General features: G+C 50.4%; 2 protein-coding genes across 3 annotated transcripts in view; both read left to right on the forward strand.

The window, feature by feature from the left end:
- nkd1 (NKD inhibitor of WNT signaling pathway 1) overlaps nt 1–1,850 on the forward strand; it is a 27,111-nt gene extending 25,261 nt beyond the window's left edge. Inside the window, exons 8-9 of one of the 2 annotated variants that reach the window (XM_056413607.1) lie at nt 366–487; nt 1,045–1,850. In XM_056413607.1, coding sequence (XP_056269582.1) covers nt 366–487; nt 1,045–1,681 — 759 coding nt within the window. In that variant the 3' untranslated portion in view covers nt 1,682–1,850. The remainder of the gene's footprint in view (nt 1–365; nt 488–1,044) is intronic. The other variant, XM_056413608.1, reaches the window with a different exon arrangement.
- Nucleotides 1,851–6,965: 5,115 nt separating this feature from the next.
- On the forward strand, nt 6,966–13,704 carry nod2 (nucleotide-binding oligomerization domain containing 2). Its single transcript, XM_056412631.1, is given in 11 exon segments — nt 6,966–7,493; nt 7,968–8,091; nt 9,209–10,381; nt 10,384–10,915; nt 11,512–11,595; nt 11,656–11,739; nt 11,811–11,894; nt 11,961–12,044; nt 12,645–12,728; nt 12,837–12,920; nt 13,482–13,704. Coding segments are annotated over 11 exon segments (2,934 nt in total). The 3' UTR covers nt 13,555–13,704.
- Nucleotides 13,705–14,799: the final 1,095 nt, after the last annotated feature.

The raw sequence follows: 14,799 nt of genomic DNA on the forward strand, positions 1-14,799 counted from the left end.
TCTGAAGAGAGTCTGAGAGTCTGAAGAGAGTCTAAAGAGAGTCTGAGAGTCTGAAGGAGTCTGAAGAGAGTCTGAAGGAGTCTGAAGGAGTCTGAAGAGACTCTGAAGAGAGTCTGAAGGAGTCTGAGAGTCTGAAGAGAGTCTGAGAGTCTGAAGAGAGTCTGAAGGAGTCTGAAGAGACTCTGAAGAGAGTCTGAAGGAGTCTGAAGGAGTCTGAAGAGAGTCTGAAGAGAGTCTGAGGTTTAAACCTCTCTCCTCTAACGATGACTGTGCTCACGTCCCGATCACAAGCACCAGGTGTTTCTCTGCTCCCGAGTCCTCCGGTTCCAGACTCTGACCTAATGCGGCGCCGCTCGTGTCTACAGGCGGCGCCACGGCGAGCAGCCCGCGGCGCCCGGCTGCCACAGCGTGGACGAGAACCTAGAGCGCCGGAACCACTACCTGGACCTGGCGGGCATCGAGAACTACACGTCGCGCTTCGGAGCCGGTGAGTGGATGGGGGCTTTAGGGGGGGGGGCTTTAGAGAGGGAGGGGGCGGGGCTTTGAAGCTGCATCCAGGGGCCTCATTACTCAGAGCCGTTAGGGGGAGGAGCCTACAGCCAGAATCAATATCTGAGCAGCGGCAGCACAAGACATCAAGTGTTCAAGGCTACAGCAACACACAGGGACATGTATATATATATATATATATTAATATATATATTTAGTTCTTCTTCTTCTTCTGTATTTATATATATATATTTATATATATATTTAGTTATTCTTCTTCTGTATTTATATATTTATATATATATATTGATATATATTTAGTTATTCTTCTTCTGTATTTATATATATATTTATATATATTTAGTTATTCTTCTTCTGTATTTATATATATTTATATTGATATATATATTTATATATATTTAGTTATTCTTCTGTATTTATATTTATATATATTTAGTTCTTCTTCTTGTGTATATATACATATATTTAGTTATTATTCTTCTTCTGTATTTGTTATCTTGTTAAATTAATCATCTTTCGTCGTCTCCCTCGCAGCGCCGACCCCGGAGCCGACGAAGGCGGAGCCTCAGACGGGCCCGTCCAACCAGACTCGCTCTCGCTCCCACGAGCGAGAGAATGGCCACGCCCACTCCCACCCCCCCCAGCAGCAGCAGCACCGCCGCCTACAGACTGTCGTGGGCTCCGCCCCCCCCGTCGGCCTCCACCCAGCCCGCACGCGAGGCCCGGACTCGGGGAAACACGGCCTCCGGTCCCCCAAGACACACAGCCGCACGCCTCCCAGGCCGGCCGGCGGAGGGGGCCGGGTGATGCGGAGCCGGGGGGCCCCGCCCCCCACGGCGAAACCCAGCCAGACCCCCCCCCACCAGTCCACGGCCCCCTACCGCAAGCACAAGCAGCGGTCCAAGGAGGGCCGCCGGGCCCCGGGGCCGCCGGGGGAGAAGGAGCAGCTCCTGCCGTACGAGGGGGAGGGGCCGGCTCAGACGGTGCAGCGCCACGAGCACCACCATCACCACGAGCACCACCACCACTACCACCACTTCTACCAGGCATGAGCCCCCTGCTGGAGCGTCCTCGCCACTGCACTGCAGAGACTCATGGGAGGACAGGAGGAGGATGGGAGGAGAGGAGGATCATGGGAGGAGAGGAGGATCATGGGAAGAGAGGAGGATGATGGGAGGAGAGGATCATGGGAGGAGAGGAGGATCATGGGAAGAGAGGAGGATGATGGGAGGAGAGGAGGATCATGGGAGGAGAGGAGGATCATGGGAAGAGAGGAGGATCATGGGAGGAGAGGAGGATGATGGGAGGAGAGGAGGATGATGGGAGGAGAGGAGGATCATGGGAGGAGAGGAGGATGATGGGAGGAGAGGAGGATCATGGGAAGAGAGGATCATGGGAGGAGAGGAGGATGATGGGAGGAGAGGAGGATGATGGGAGGAGAGGAGGATCATGGGAGGAGAGGAGGATGATGGGAGGAGAGGAGGATCATGGGAGGAGAGGATCATGGGAGGAGAGGAGGATGATGGGAGAGGAGGATGATGGGAGGAGAGGAGGATCATGGGAAGAGAGGAGGATGATGGGAGGAGAGGAGGACGATGTGTGTGTGTGTGTGTGTGTGTGTGTGTGTGTGTGTGTGTGTGTGTGTGTGTGTGTGTGTGTGTGTGTGTGTGTGTGTGTGTGTGTGTGTGTGTGTGTGTGTGTGTGTCACGACACTTGAAGCTCGTGGGGGTTTGTGAGTAAAGCTGTCGGCAGGTTTATGAAAATGAAGATTCAAGGAAACACGTGAAGGAAACACGTGAAGGAAACACGTGAAGGAACACGTGACGGAAACACGTGAAGGAACACGTGAAGGAAACACGTGAAGGAACATGAGCGCGGAACACGTGAAGGAACACGTGAAGGAAACACGTGAAGGAAACACGTGAAGGAACACGTGAAGGAAACACGTGAAGGAACATGTGATGGAAACACGTGAAGGAAACACGTGAAGGAACATGTGAAGGAACATGTGAAGGAACATGTGACGGAACACGTGAAGGAAACACGTGAAGGAAACACGTGAAGGAACATGTGATGGAAACACGTGAAGGAAACACGTGAAGGAACATGTGACGGAAACACGTGAAGGAACACGTGAAGGAAACACGTGAAGGAACATGTGATGGAAACACGTGAAGGAAACACGTGAAGGAAACACGTGAAGGAACATGTGACGGAAACACGTGAAGGAACACGTGAAGGAAACACGTGAAGGAAACACGTGAAGGAACACGTGAAGGAAACACGTGAAGGAACACGTGAAGGAACATGTGACGGAAACACGTGAAGGAACACGTGAAGGAAACACGTGAAGGAACGTGATGGAAACACGTGAAGGAAACACGTGAAGGAACATGTGATGGAAACACGTGAAGGAAACACGTGAAGGAAACACGTGAAGGAACATGTGACGGAAACACGTGAAGGAAACACGTGAAGGAACACGTGAAGGAACATGTGACGGAAACACGTGAAGGAAACACGTGAAGGAACGTGATGGAAACACGTGAAGGAAACACGTGAAGGAACATGTGACGGAAACACGTGAAGGAAACACGTGAAGGAACATGTGACGGAAACACGTGAAGGAACACGTGAAGGAAACACGTGAAGGAACACGTGAAGGAAACACGTGAAGGAAACACGTGAAGGAACACGTGAAGGAAACACGTGAAGGAACATGTGATGGAAACACGTGAAGGAACACGTGAAGGAAACACGTGAAGGAAACACGTGAAGGAACATGTGACGGAAACACGTGAAGGAACACGTGAAGGAAACATTTCTAAACGTTACAAAGGAAAGAAGAAGAAGAGATCCCAACCCGCTGCTACCTCGACCGTTACCTGTTGATGTGACCGTGACTCGGTGTTCAGACTCTGACACGACGTGTTACAAACTGCATCAGCTTTGGTCATGTGATGTCGGTCATGTGACATCGGTCATGTGACGTCTGTCATGTGACGGTCATGTGATGTCTTTGTCAAGTGACGTCGGTCATGTGACGGTCATGTGTCGTCTGTCATGTGCCGGTCATGTGACGTCTTTGTCATGTGACGTCGGTCATGTGACGTCTGTGTTTCCCCATCAGAAGCTTTCCTGTAGTCGAGGACCAGAACATAGGCCCCGCCCCCTCTGAGGCTGGACCTACCTGCTGCCTCAGAGACTCGTCTTCACTCTGGAGATGTTTTGACTGTTTGACTTCTGATGAGCCTCAGCCTTCAACTCTGACTCAGACTCTTCAGGGACCCCCAGACCTCCAGACCTCCAGACCTCCAGGGCTGAGACCCTCAAAGGCCTCTGAGAACCAGACCCCCAGGACCACCCGCCTTCAAACTGTAGCCTCCATGTTGGATTGTTTCCTCCACCCCGCCCCTCGCCCTCTGCCACAGCTGCAGGCGGTCTGGTTCTCCCATGGGACCCGGCAGTGGAAAGCTACTGCCTTGCTCAAGAGCACCTCTGCAGTATTTGGTGAGAGTTGGGAGAGCCGTTGTTCTTCCTCTGGAGTTTGCTTCCTTTTTTTAATCTTTAGTCAAAAACTCTCATGCCTCTTTTACCAGAACAATATTTATATATTTGGAACCAGAATAATGCTCTTCATGTTCAGCTCTCTAAATCAACCTGAAGGTTTGTTTTCTTCTTTAATTATATATATATATATATGTTATATTATTATATATATATATAATATTTATATATTAATACATATATTTATATGTATATATATATATAAATGTATATATATTTATATATTAATATATATATATATATATTTATTTATATATACATAATTATGTATTTATATTTATTTATATATTTATTTATATATATATATTCATATATATATATATATATATATATTAAATGCCTCTTGTGTCACTCCATCTTCATCATCCTCTTCCTCTGTATAAAGAGCCTCATGTTATTCTGATATTTGTTGCACCACTAACTCTGTTTCTAACTCCATGTCTCAACATCTTGACTGATGCACAGAGTGTCTGATGAACAGCATCATGCAGGAACAATGTTTATTTATGATGAATAAGCCGCTGGGGGAGGAGCCTCCTCCTCCTCCTTCACTTGGCGTGGTGAAGGAAGCCGTTGGTCTCCTTTCCTCCCTCCTCATGACCTTGTTTAGTTTATATTGTATTTGATTCTTTGCTTTATTTATTTGATAGCAGATCTGTGCCAAGGGGGAAATAAACTTTTATTAAAGTCCGACCTGTTCCTGACGAACTCTCGACTCTCGATTTTTATCGAAGATAATGAAGAGAATGAAGGTTCCTCTGGTCCAGCAGACCGTGGAGCTCTCTATCTCTCTCTCTGGTTCTCTCTCTCTCTGGTTCTCTCTATCTCTCTCTCTCTCTGGTTCTCTCTTTCTCTCTCGTTCTCTTCAGACATCAAAGGCTCTTTGATGTTCTGCTGGAGGTCTCAATGGAGGATGTGAAGCTGGAGGAATGAAGACAACGAGCAGGACCCCTTAGACGAGCTGCCCCGCAGGGTGCCTGAGCTGACCTCCATTAGGACCCCTCAGACGAGCTGCCCCGCAGGGTGCCTGAGCTGACCTCCAGCAGGACCCTGAACCCAGAGCTTGACGCCGGAGACCAGAACCCTGAAACTGGGCCGCACTGGACACACACAGACACACAGACAGACAGACACACAGACACACACACAGACACACACAAACCCAAAACAACCTGAAGCAGCATGAGGAGTTTATTATTATTAATTAGCCTTCAATCCAGGTTCAGCACTTATTATTATTTTATATATATTAATCAGGAACGGCAGCCTCTGACCCTTTGACCTCTGGCCCTTGACCCTTTGACCTCTGACCCTTTGACCTGACCATGCAAACACATTGTTTTGCTGCCAACTCAAGATCAGGATCTCTGACTCCTGTGCAACTCATCTTATTCAAACTCATTTCCGTAATCCTCATATATGAATATTTCACATATATAATAACATCTAATATTAACAATGCAAAAGCTTATATAGTCCAAATGACGTCACATATTCCCTGTGTATGTTGCAACTGATGATAGAACACTTTAGAAAGTCTTATTCTTTAAATACACATTTAAAAGTGCCTCTGGAACGAGCCTGGTTGTTTTCTTGATGCAGTGGCGCCACCTAGTGGTCACGTGAGCGACGTGCAGCTGTGAGCAGCCTCAGCTCGGACCTGCAGGTTTCACTCTTCAGTGACATTTTGTTGTTTTTTCTCGTAAATGTGTCAAAAGAAGCTGAACAGATGCACAACTTCTGCTTTTTATCTAAACATATCTATAATTCCTCTTTCGTGGTCTCCTCAGTGGACAGGCCCCGCCCCCTGGGCGCTGTGCGTGAGGAAAGTGAATTCAACATCAGGTGGTTCCTCTGTTACAATAACAGGGAAGTGCATTGAGCCGCCTGCACCTCCACTGTGACGTCACGTCTCATTCAGGGATTTCATTGGTCAGGAACCGGTTCAGGAATGCAGAAGAGAAGCAGAGCGGTGGTTGACAGGTGGAGGGGAGACAGGGCGAAAGTCTCCTGGGGTCACATCACACCCTGAAAGGTCAGAACATAGTCAACGTTACTCTGAGGGCCGCTACGTCACTGAGGGCCGCTACGTCACTGAGGGCCACTACGTCACTGAGGGCCGCTACGTCACTGAGGGCCGTTACGTCACTGAGGGCCACTACGTCACTGAGGGCCACTACGTCACTGAGGGCCACTACGTCACTGAGGGCCGCTACGTCACTGAGGGCCGTTACGTCACTGAGGGCCGCTACGTCACTGAGGGCCGCTACGTCACTGAGGGCCGTTACGTCACTGAGGGCCGTTACGTCACTGAGGGCCACTACGTCACTGAGGGCCGCTACGTCACTGAGGGCCGTTACGTCACTGAGGGCCACTACGTCACTGAGGGCCACTACGTCACTGAGGGCCGCTACGTCACTGAGGGCCGTTACGTCACTGAGGGCCGCTACGTCACTGAGGGCCACTACGTCACTGAGGGCCGTTACGTCACTGAGGGCCGTTACGTCACTGAGGGCCACTACGTCACTGAGGGCCGCTACGTCACTCTGGTGTTTGTGTGAACGTTTATTTTCAGGTTTTATTGTTTTGTTTTGATTGTGCAACATTAACACACACATCCATACACACACACACACATACACGACTTATTCAGTGCTTATGGATCAACATCAACAACCCGTGTTGTCAGTGAGGATGCTGACCTCATGGTGACCTCATGGTGACGTCATGGTGACGTCATGCTGACCTCACTGCCCACCCACTCCCTTGTGGCCCACCGCACCTCAGCGGGTGCCCGTGATGACGTAGGAGTGGGCGTTGCCCATGCAGCTGGTGAACTGGGTGTGACAGCGTGCCTGTGTGAGTATGGACGGCGCGCGCCACCCAGCATGTCGGCCCCGGAGCTCGTGCTGACGCGTCGCGCGGAGATCGTGCACGCGCTGTGCAGCGGCGGCTCGGCCGAGCCCCTGGAGCAGGTCCTGGACCTCCTGCTGTCCCGCGGGCAGCTCCAGGAGGAGGAGTACCACAGCGTCCAGGCCCCGGGCCGGGCCCTGTACGCATGCGCCAGACAGCTGCTGGACCTGGTGAGCGCGAAGGGCGCGGACGCATGCGCGCTCCTCTGCGCCGCGCTCGCGCAGGCGCTGCCGGAGGGGCAGCGCGGCGACTTCACGGTCCCGGGACGCGGCTCCTCACGTGAGGAGGAGGAGGAGGAGGAGGAGGAGGAGGAGGAGGACCAGGAGGAGGACCAGGACCAGCAGCGCACTCCTACTCAGACTCTTGTGGCTCGCAGACCCGGTCTGGTGCGCGCGCTCCAGGGCTGCGTGGAGGACGCGCTGCGCGCTCTGGTCGCGCGCGGCATCTTCGCGCCCACGGACTGCGACGACGTGCGGCTGCCCATACACACCCCCTCTCAGCAGGTACCACGTGGGACGCACACTTCCGGTTGTTGTTGTTGTTATGTACCTTTTTTAATTGGTTTGGAGTTAAAATTTGTTTTATGTTAATATTGCTCAGCGTTGTTGTTGTCTGTGCTCCATCTAAAGGGAAAGTTTGAATCACTTTTTTCCCCTATAACTAGATATTATTCATGAATTCTCTTTTCTGTGTCAGTCAATATTACTCTGTTTATAAATCTGTTTAAAGGTTTCTAAAGGTCACATGATTGTTTCATAAAGTTATAGAAGAGTTAATTGAGTCTGTTTTAGACTTGAACATGAGGACCTTTCAAGGAGCTGGAGGTGGATCCTTCTACCTTTGGACACGCTGTTTCAAGCCTTATGCTAAGCTAAGCTATCTGTCTGGACAGTAGAATCAACTCTTTTTTTATGAACTTTAACCAAAGAATGTAAACAATGGTATTTCCTCTCATGGCTCCGCCTCCCCGTCTGTAGGCGAGACGTCTGCTGGACAAAGTCCGATCCAAAGGAGAAGCGGCGGCGGCGCTGGTTCTGCAGGTCGTTGATCAGAAACAGGAATCTGGATCTCTGAGCTGGGAGAACGTGACTCCTCCCACAGGTGAGTCACCATGACGACATGCAGACACACTGCACCTCAGAACACAACACAGACACAGAGACACCGAGCACATCACACGTCATGTAGCTGACGCTTCCATCCTGTTACGTTCACACCGTCGAGCAGCGACAGGGACACACTCAGGGTCAAGTGCCTTGCTCAAGGACACGTCGACTAGCGCGGGGATTGAACCTCCAACCCGTGATTGACAGACGGACCTGCTACCCACTGACCCACAGCCGACATGTCCTACGAACGGATCGGCCCGTCTACATCCTGGATGTGGTCACACCTCACATCCCATCACGGTTGCTCTGCTCGGCAACAACCAACCAACTTCCAGCTCGTCACTCTACATCCAGACTGTTGCTGTCCTGGCACCTGATTGGTGGAACCAGCTCCCCTCTGACACCAGGACAGCAGGAAGTCTCTGAAAACACATCTTCAGACTATAACTGGATTAAAACTCAGATTAACACTTCAGTGGCACTGAAATGACTCTTACTTATAGAATCACTTATGGTATTACTCATGGTATTAGTCATGGTATTACTCATGGTATTAGTCATATTATTACTCATGGTATTACTCATGGTATTACTCATGGTATTAGTCATAGTATTACTCATGGTATTACTCATGGTATTACTCATGGTATTAGTCATGGTATTACTCATGGTATTACTCATGGTATTAGTCATGGTATTACTCATGGTATTACTCATGGTATTACTCATGGTATTAGTCATGGTATTACTCATGGTATTACTCATGGTATTACTCATGGTATTACTCATGGTATTACTCATGGTATTACTCATGGTACTTTTGTAGTTCGACTTTCTTGAAGAAATGTTACTCTCTGTATTCTTGTTGTTCTTAGTTTGTTCTCTTGGTTGATTCACTTGTTGTGAGTCTCTTTGGATAAAAGTGTCTGCTAAATGACATGTAATAATAATGTAATATGAATATTTAAATGTTTCCTTTCAAAACTCGTACAACAAATAAAACAGGGTTGAGAGAAACAGAATACCCAGGTATAACCCTAACCCCTGCAGGCCTCTGTGGGTACTGCAGCTCGTCTCGTGCGTAACGCCCAGACTTCTTCTCGCCTCAGAGGTCCTGAGGTTCCAGAAGAAGCTCCGCAGCTCCGTGTCGGCTCAGTCCTGCTTCCTCAGCTCCTACGGGGGCACCGGCCACATGTCCCTGGACGACATCTACACCGAGGCCCGGCTGGAGCCGGCTCACGGCCACCAAGACGCCCGCGGCCCCCCGCTGGGCCTGGAGGACGTCGCGGGCTCGGCGGGGGCGGTGAACGCCGAGGCCGACACCGTGCTGGTGTCCGGGGACGCCGGCGGCGGGAAGAGCACGCTGCTCCAGAGGATGCACCAGCTGTGGGCCCGGGGCGCCGCGCTGCGGGGCTTCCTGCTCCTCTTCCCCTTCAGCTGCCGCCGGCTGAACTCGGAGCGGCGGCGGCTGTCGGTGCGCGAGCTGCTGTTCCGGCACTGCTGCTGGCCGGACGGCGGGCAGGAGGAGGTGTTCCGCTTCATCCTGGAGCAGCCGCACCGCGTCCTGCTCACCTTCGACGGCCTGGACGAGCTGCGGTGGGCCTTCTCGGACGAGCCGTGGCTCTGCTGCCCGGCGCAGCGCGCCCCCGTCCCCGCGCTGCTGTTCGGCCTGATCCGGGGCTCGCTCCTCAAGGGGGTCCGCAAGGTGGTGACGAGCCGCCCGGAGGCCGTGGGCCCCGCGCTGAAGAGGCACCTCCGCAAGGAGCTCCTCCTGCGGGGCTTCTCCCCCGGCGGCATCGAGCGCTTCGTGCGGCGGCACCACCGCGACCCGGCCGTGGCGGCCGAGGTGCTGCGGTCGCTGCGCTCCAACAGCGCCCTCCTCGGCCTGTGCCACAGCCCCGTGTTCTGCTGGAGCGTCTCCCAGTGCCACGCCGAGCTGCTCGGCCGCGGGGACGGCGGCCCGCGGACCGTCACCGACGTCCACCTCATGGTCCTGCAGCACTTCTTCCGGCACCGGGGCCCCCCGAGCGGCGCCGCGGGGCCCGGCTGGCTGCAGGAGAACCTGCCCGCGGCGCTGCGCCTCGGCCAGCTGGCCTTCGAGGGGATCGGGAGCAGCCGCTACGAGTTCTCCGCCGCGCAGCTGGAGACGTGCGGCGTGACCGAGGAGGACGTCGGCGTGGGCTTCCTCAGCCGCGGCGGGGGCGTGTCCTCCGCCCACGGCGCGCGCTTCGAGTTCCTCCACGTGACGACGCAGTGCTTCTTCGCCGCGCTGCACGTCGTCCTGTCCGGAGCGGCGGCTGCTTCCGGGCCTGCCTGACCCCCGCGAGCCGGCCGGAGGGCCGAGCTCCGGCCCCCGAGACGCCCAACCTGCAGCTCACGGCCACCTTCGTGTCCGGGCTCCTGTCCCCGCGCCACCGCGGCCTGTGGCGCCGCTGCTGCCCCGGCGCCGCCGTGGACAGGAGGGCCCGCCAGGTGGGGAGGTGCCTGTCCAAAGGCGTGCGCGAGCACTTCAAGTCCATCCCGCCGCCCGTGCCGGGGGAGAAGAAGAGCATGCACGCCATGCCGGGCTTCGTGTGGCTCATCAAATGCATCTACGAGCTGCAGGAGAGCGCGGTGGCGGAGGCCGCCGTGAGCCGGCTGGCGGTGGACCACCTGAAGCTGACGTACTGCGGCATCGGGCCGGCGGAGTGCGGCGCGCTGGCCTACGTGCTGCAGCACCTCCGGAGGCCCGTCGGCCTGCAGCTCGACAACAACTGCGTGGGCGACGTCGGCGTGGAGCAGCTCCTCCCCTGCATGCACGTGTGCAGCTCCCTGTAGTGAGTAGAGCACGCCTCAGGGTTATGGAGGGGTCAAACACGAGGCCCGCGGGCCGAATCCGGCCCTCCGCATCGTTTCATGTGGCCCCCTGACGGCTTTAAAGACACGCGGTCACCTTTTCTGAAAGAAATTGAAGAAAGATATCCCGTGCTTTTATTTTGAAGGTTTTAAGATTAAATGGATTAATGTTGTACTATCAGAGACATTTCCTTATGCACAATATTTCTACTCTCACATAAACAATAATCAAATGCAAAGAGAGTTATTTATCGATATGTTCGAGGAGTTCATAACGTGTTTCCGGCCCTTTAAGAGGGCGGCCATGACGCTGATGTGGCCCCCGGGGAACATGAGTTTCCCCTGTTATGGAGGATGAAGCTTCCACCGAGGCAACGCAGCCTCGTCATACCTCATATTTAACGTCTGCAGCCCTGTTATCTGTTACTTTGATTTCATACCATTCTAAATGAAATGTTTAAATTCTTGCACGATGTTGATTGTTGTCATATTCTTCGTGGTGTCTAACACGCGCAGCAAACGCATGTTTCTGAGTCTGATTCTGACACGCGTGATGCTCGCGTGTCTCCGTCTTCAGCCTCAGGAACAATAACATCACGGACGAGGGGATTCACAAACTGCTCGCCAGAGTCGTCCAGTGTGACAGCTTCCAGAAGATAGCGTGAGTCTGTTTCCGTGGCGCTGTCCCTCCTCCCGACCCTCACGGCGTGTCTGTCTCCAGGCTGTTCAACAACAAGCTGACCGACGCCTGCACGCAGCACTTCGCTCACCTGCTGAAGATGAGGCAGGACTTCGTGGCTCTTCGGTCAGTTTGTTGACGCCAGCACAAAGTCTGTGACTCTTGACGAGCAACTCACCCGCTTCACTTCCTCTCAGGCTGGGCAACAACGACATCACCGGGGAGGGAGCGAAGCAGCTGGCGGAGGGACTGAAGCTCAACCGCTCTCTAAAGTATTTGGGGTAAAGGTCTTTCACACGTGTTGTTAATGCTGCGGTTCTATCTCTAACCTTTCTTTGTGTTCCCAGGCTTTGGGGCAACAGGGTCGGAGACGAGGGGGCGGTGGCTCTGGCCGGCGCTCTGCAGAGCAGCTCGTCTCTGGTGTGGCTCAGGTGATACTCTGGATATTGGAGCCGTGGTTTTATTTAAGATAGTGTTGACGATGAATTACACGTGATCATATTCAGATATGTCTGGCTTCTGTGTAGCTGCAAGATGACCACAATTTCATATATATAAAAAAGCATATATCCATTGTATGCTTAATTATGTTTTAAAAATATTTTTATTATTAATTATTAGTATTTTTCATATATATATGTGTATATGTATATATCTATATATAAAATAATAATACATTTGTTTTTAATTTAAAAAATAACAAGAAAAAACATATCAATTTTACAATGTTTAATTATGTTGTTTTTAATATATATTCTTTATTATTAATTAATATTATTATTTTTCATATATATAAATAATAATTATTTTTTTAAATACAAATAAAATAAGAATTAAAAAACATAAATATAAAAAATACATAATTAAACATTGTACAATTGATATATGCTTTTTAAATCAAAAACATAATAATACAAATAAATAAAAATCAAATAATAATAAAGCACAAAATTGGCATATTTGAACATTTGAGTTGAAAGCGATCTAGATGTCTTCCTGTCGAATACTTCATCTGGTTCTGTGACATGCAGTCTGGTTGGTAACGGCGTGGGGAACGAGGGAGCGCACGCCCTCGCCAACATCATCAAGAACAGCCCGTCGCTGGAGGAGCTTTGGTAAGGCGCCACGTTCCACTGGAGCTGACGATGAACAACATCCATCTTGTTCAGACCCACTGCTGAACACAGAGCGTTGATGGCTCCGCCCACTTATTCTGTTCAAAGGTTGACGGAGAACTGCATCACCAGAACCGGAGTGGAGAGTCTGGTCGAAGCCCTGCAGCACAACACGCACATGAAGTCAGTGTGGTGGGTAACGCTGCCTCTCTTTCTCTGGGTAACGCTCCCTCTCTTTCTCTCGGTAACGCTCCCTCTCTTTCTCTGGGTAACGCTCCCTCTCTTTCTCTGGGTAACGCTCCCTCTCTTTCTCTGGGTAACGCTCCCTCTCTTTCTCTGGGTAACGCTCCCTCTCTTTCTTTGAGTAACGCTCCCTCTCTTTCTCTGAGTAATGCTCCCTCTCTTTCTGAGAAAAAATTTATTCTTTGATAAAATAATATATTTATATATTTATTTAAAATTTAAATTTAAAATTATAAATAATAACAATTTAAAAAAATATTTTTTTAGAATTAAGAAAAATATATTTTTAGAATTAAAAAATATATATTTTTAGAATTTAGATGAATTTTTTTATTTGGTTTTAATTTTTTATTGCATATATAATAATAAATGAACAAATATATATATATGGTGAGTAACATTTCCTCTCTTTCTTTGAGGGTGATTAAGGTTCCCTCTCTTTTTTTGGTGGTGAGTAACATTCCCACTTTCTTTTGTAACGTTCCCTCTTTCTTTCCTGTCTCGCTGCAGGTTGATAAACAATGACCTCAGCGTGGAGGAGGTGGAGGAGCTGACACGACGGGAATCAAGACTGATCTTCTGATTTTATATGTGCTTTTTATATTGCTTTAAGAGCCTTTTCTATTTATTGTTGGAAATATTTATATAAAAAAGCGTTTGCTGAAATGTACCTTTTGGGTTTTCTGCTTTCAGGAATAAAATGCCACTTGTTGCTAAATCCAAATACACAAAATCATCCACCTTCGTCTTTTATTTAAATGTGTAGATTGTGATACAATCACATAAAAAACAGGTTTCCTGTAGTCAGTGGTGGAAAGTGTGCATTTTCTACCTGTGGGGCGAGACTACTGGCTACTTGGATCCTGCTAAGTGTCTTCTTTAAATTAGATTATCTGCTGAGTTACTGTTGTATTTGTTGTTTGGAGCTGCTGGATTGTTGGTCTGTACTGTTTTAGGATTTGTTTTGGTAGAGGTGTGTCCTGATTACTGACACCCCTGATCTTTCACTGATTGGTGCTCATCATCCACCTTTCAATTGATGACTAACCCAACGGGTGGTGTGGTGTCAACGTGGCTGGAGGTGTGGCACCTTGGCTCCTAACCGATCGTCTTTAGCGTCAGCTGTAGAAGACTCGGAGACAAAGACTCGGAGTCTTCCGTTGGAGTCAAGACTAGGACAAAGACATAGGAGTCTTCCCTTGGAGTCGAGACTCGGAGGACAAAGACATGAGTCTTCCGTTGGAGTCGAGACTCGGAGGACAAAGACATCGGAGTCTTCCGTTGGAGTCAGACTGGAGGACAAAGACATAGGAGTCTTCCTTGGATCTTCCGTTGAGTCGAGACTCGGAGGACAAAGACATGGAGTCTTCCTTGAGGACTCGGAGGACAAAGACATAGGAGTCTTCCGTTGGAGTCAAGACTCGAGGACAAAGACATAGGAGTCTTCCCTTGAGTCGAGACTCGGAGGACAAAGACATAGGAGTCTTCCTTGGAGTCGAGACTCGGAGGACAAAGACATAGGAGTCTTCCCTTGTAGTCGAGACTCGGAGGACAAAGACATAGGAGTCTTTCGTTGGAGTCTTCGTGGGTGGCTGTGTATTCCACCATTTCGTGAATATGTGTGTCTTTCCATACCTGTGCGTATCTCTCCTCGTAGTTCCTATAGGACTGCTCATTCATGGACCGAACCCTCCTCTGTTCTCCTTCCTACCCGTTCTACTCACACCCAGCACCTGGTCACAGGAGGCCTCTGGAACGGTCAGTCAGCCAACCGCAAGGCCGGTTTCATCTCTTTGCCATGGAGCAGTCGCTTGACTTCCTGGCTCTC

Source organism: Pseudoliparis swirei, chromosome 4 (assembly GCF_029220125.1).
Source record: "Pseudoliparis swirei isolate HS2019 ecotype Mariana Trench chromosome 4, NWPU_hadal_v1, whole genome shotgun sequence".
Classification (NCBI taxonomy): Eukaryota; Metazoa; Chordata; class Actinopteri; order Perciformes; family Liparidae; genus Pseudoliparis; species Pseudoliparis swirei.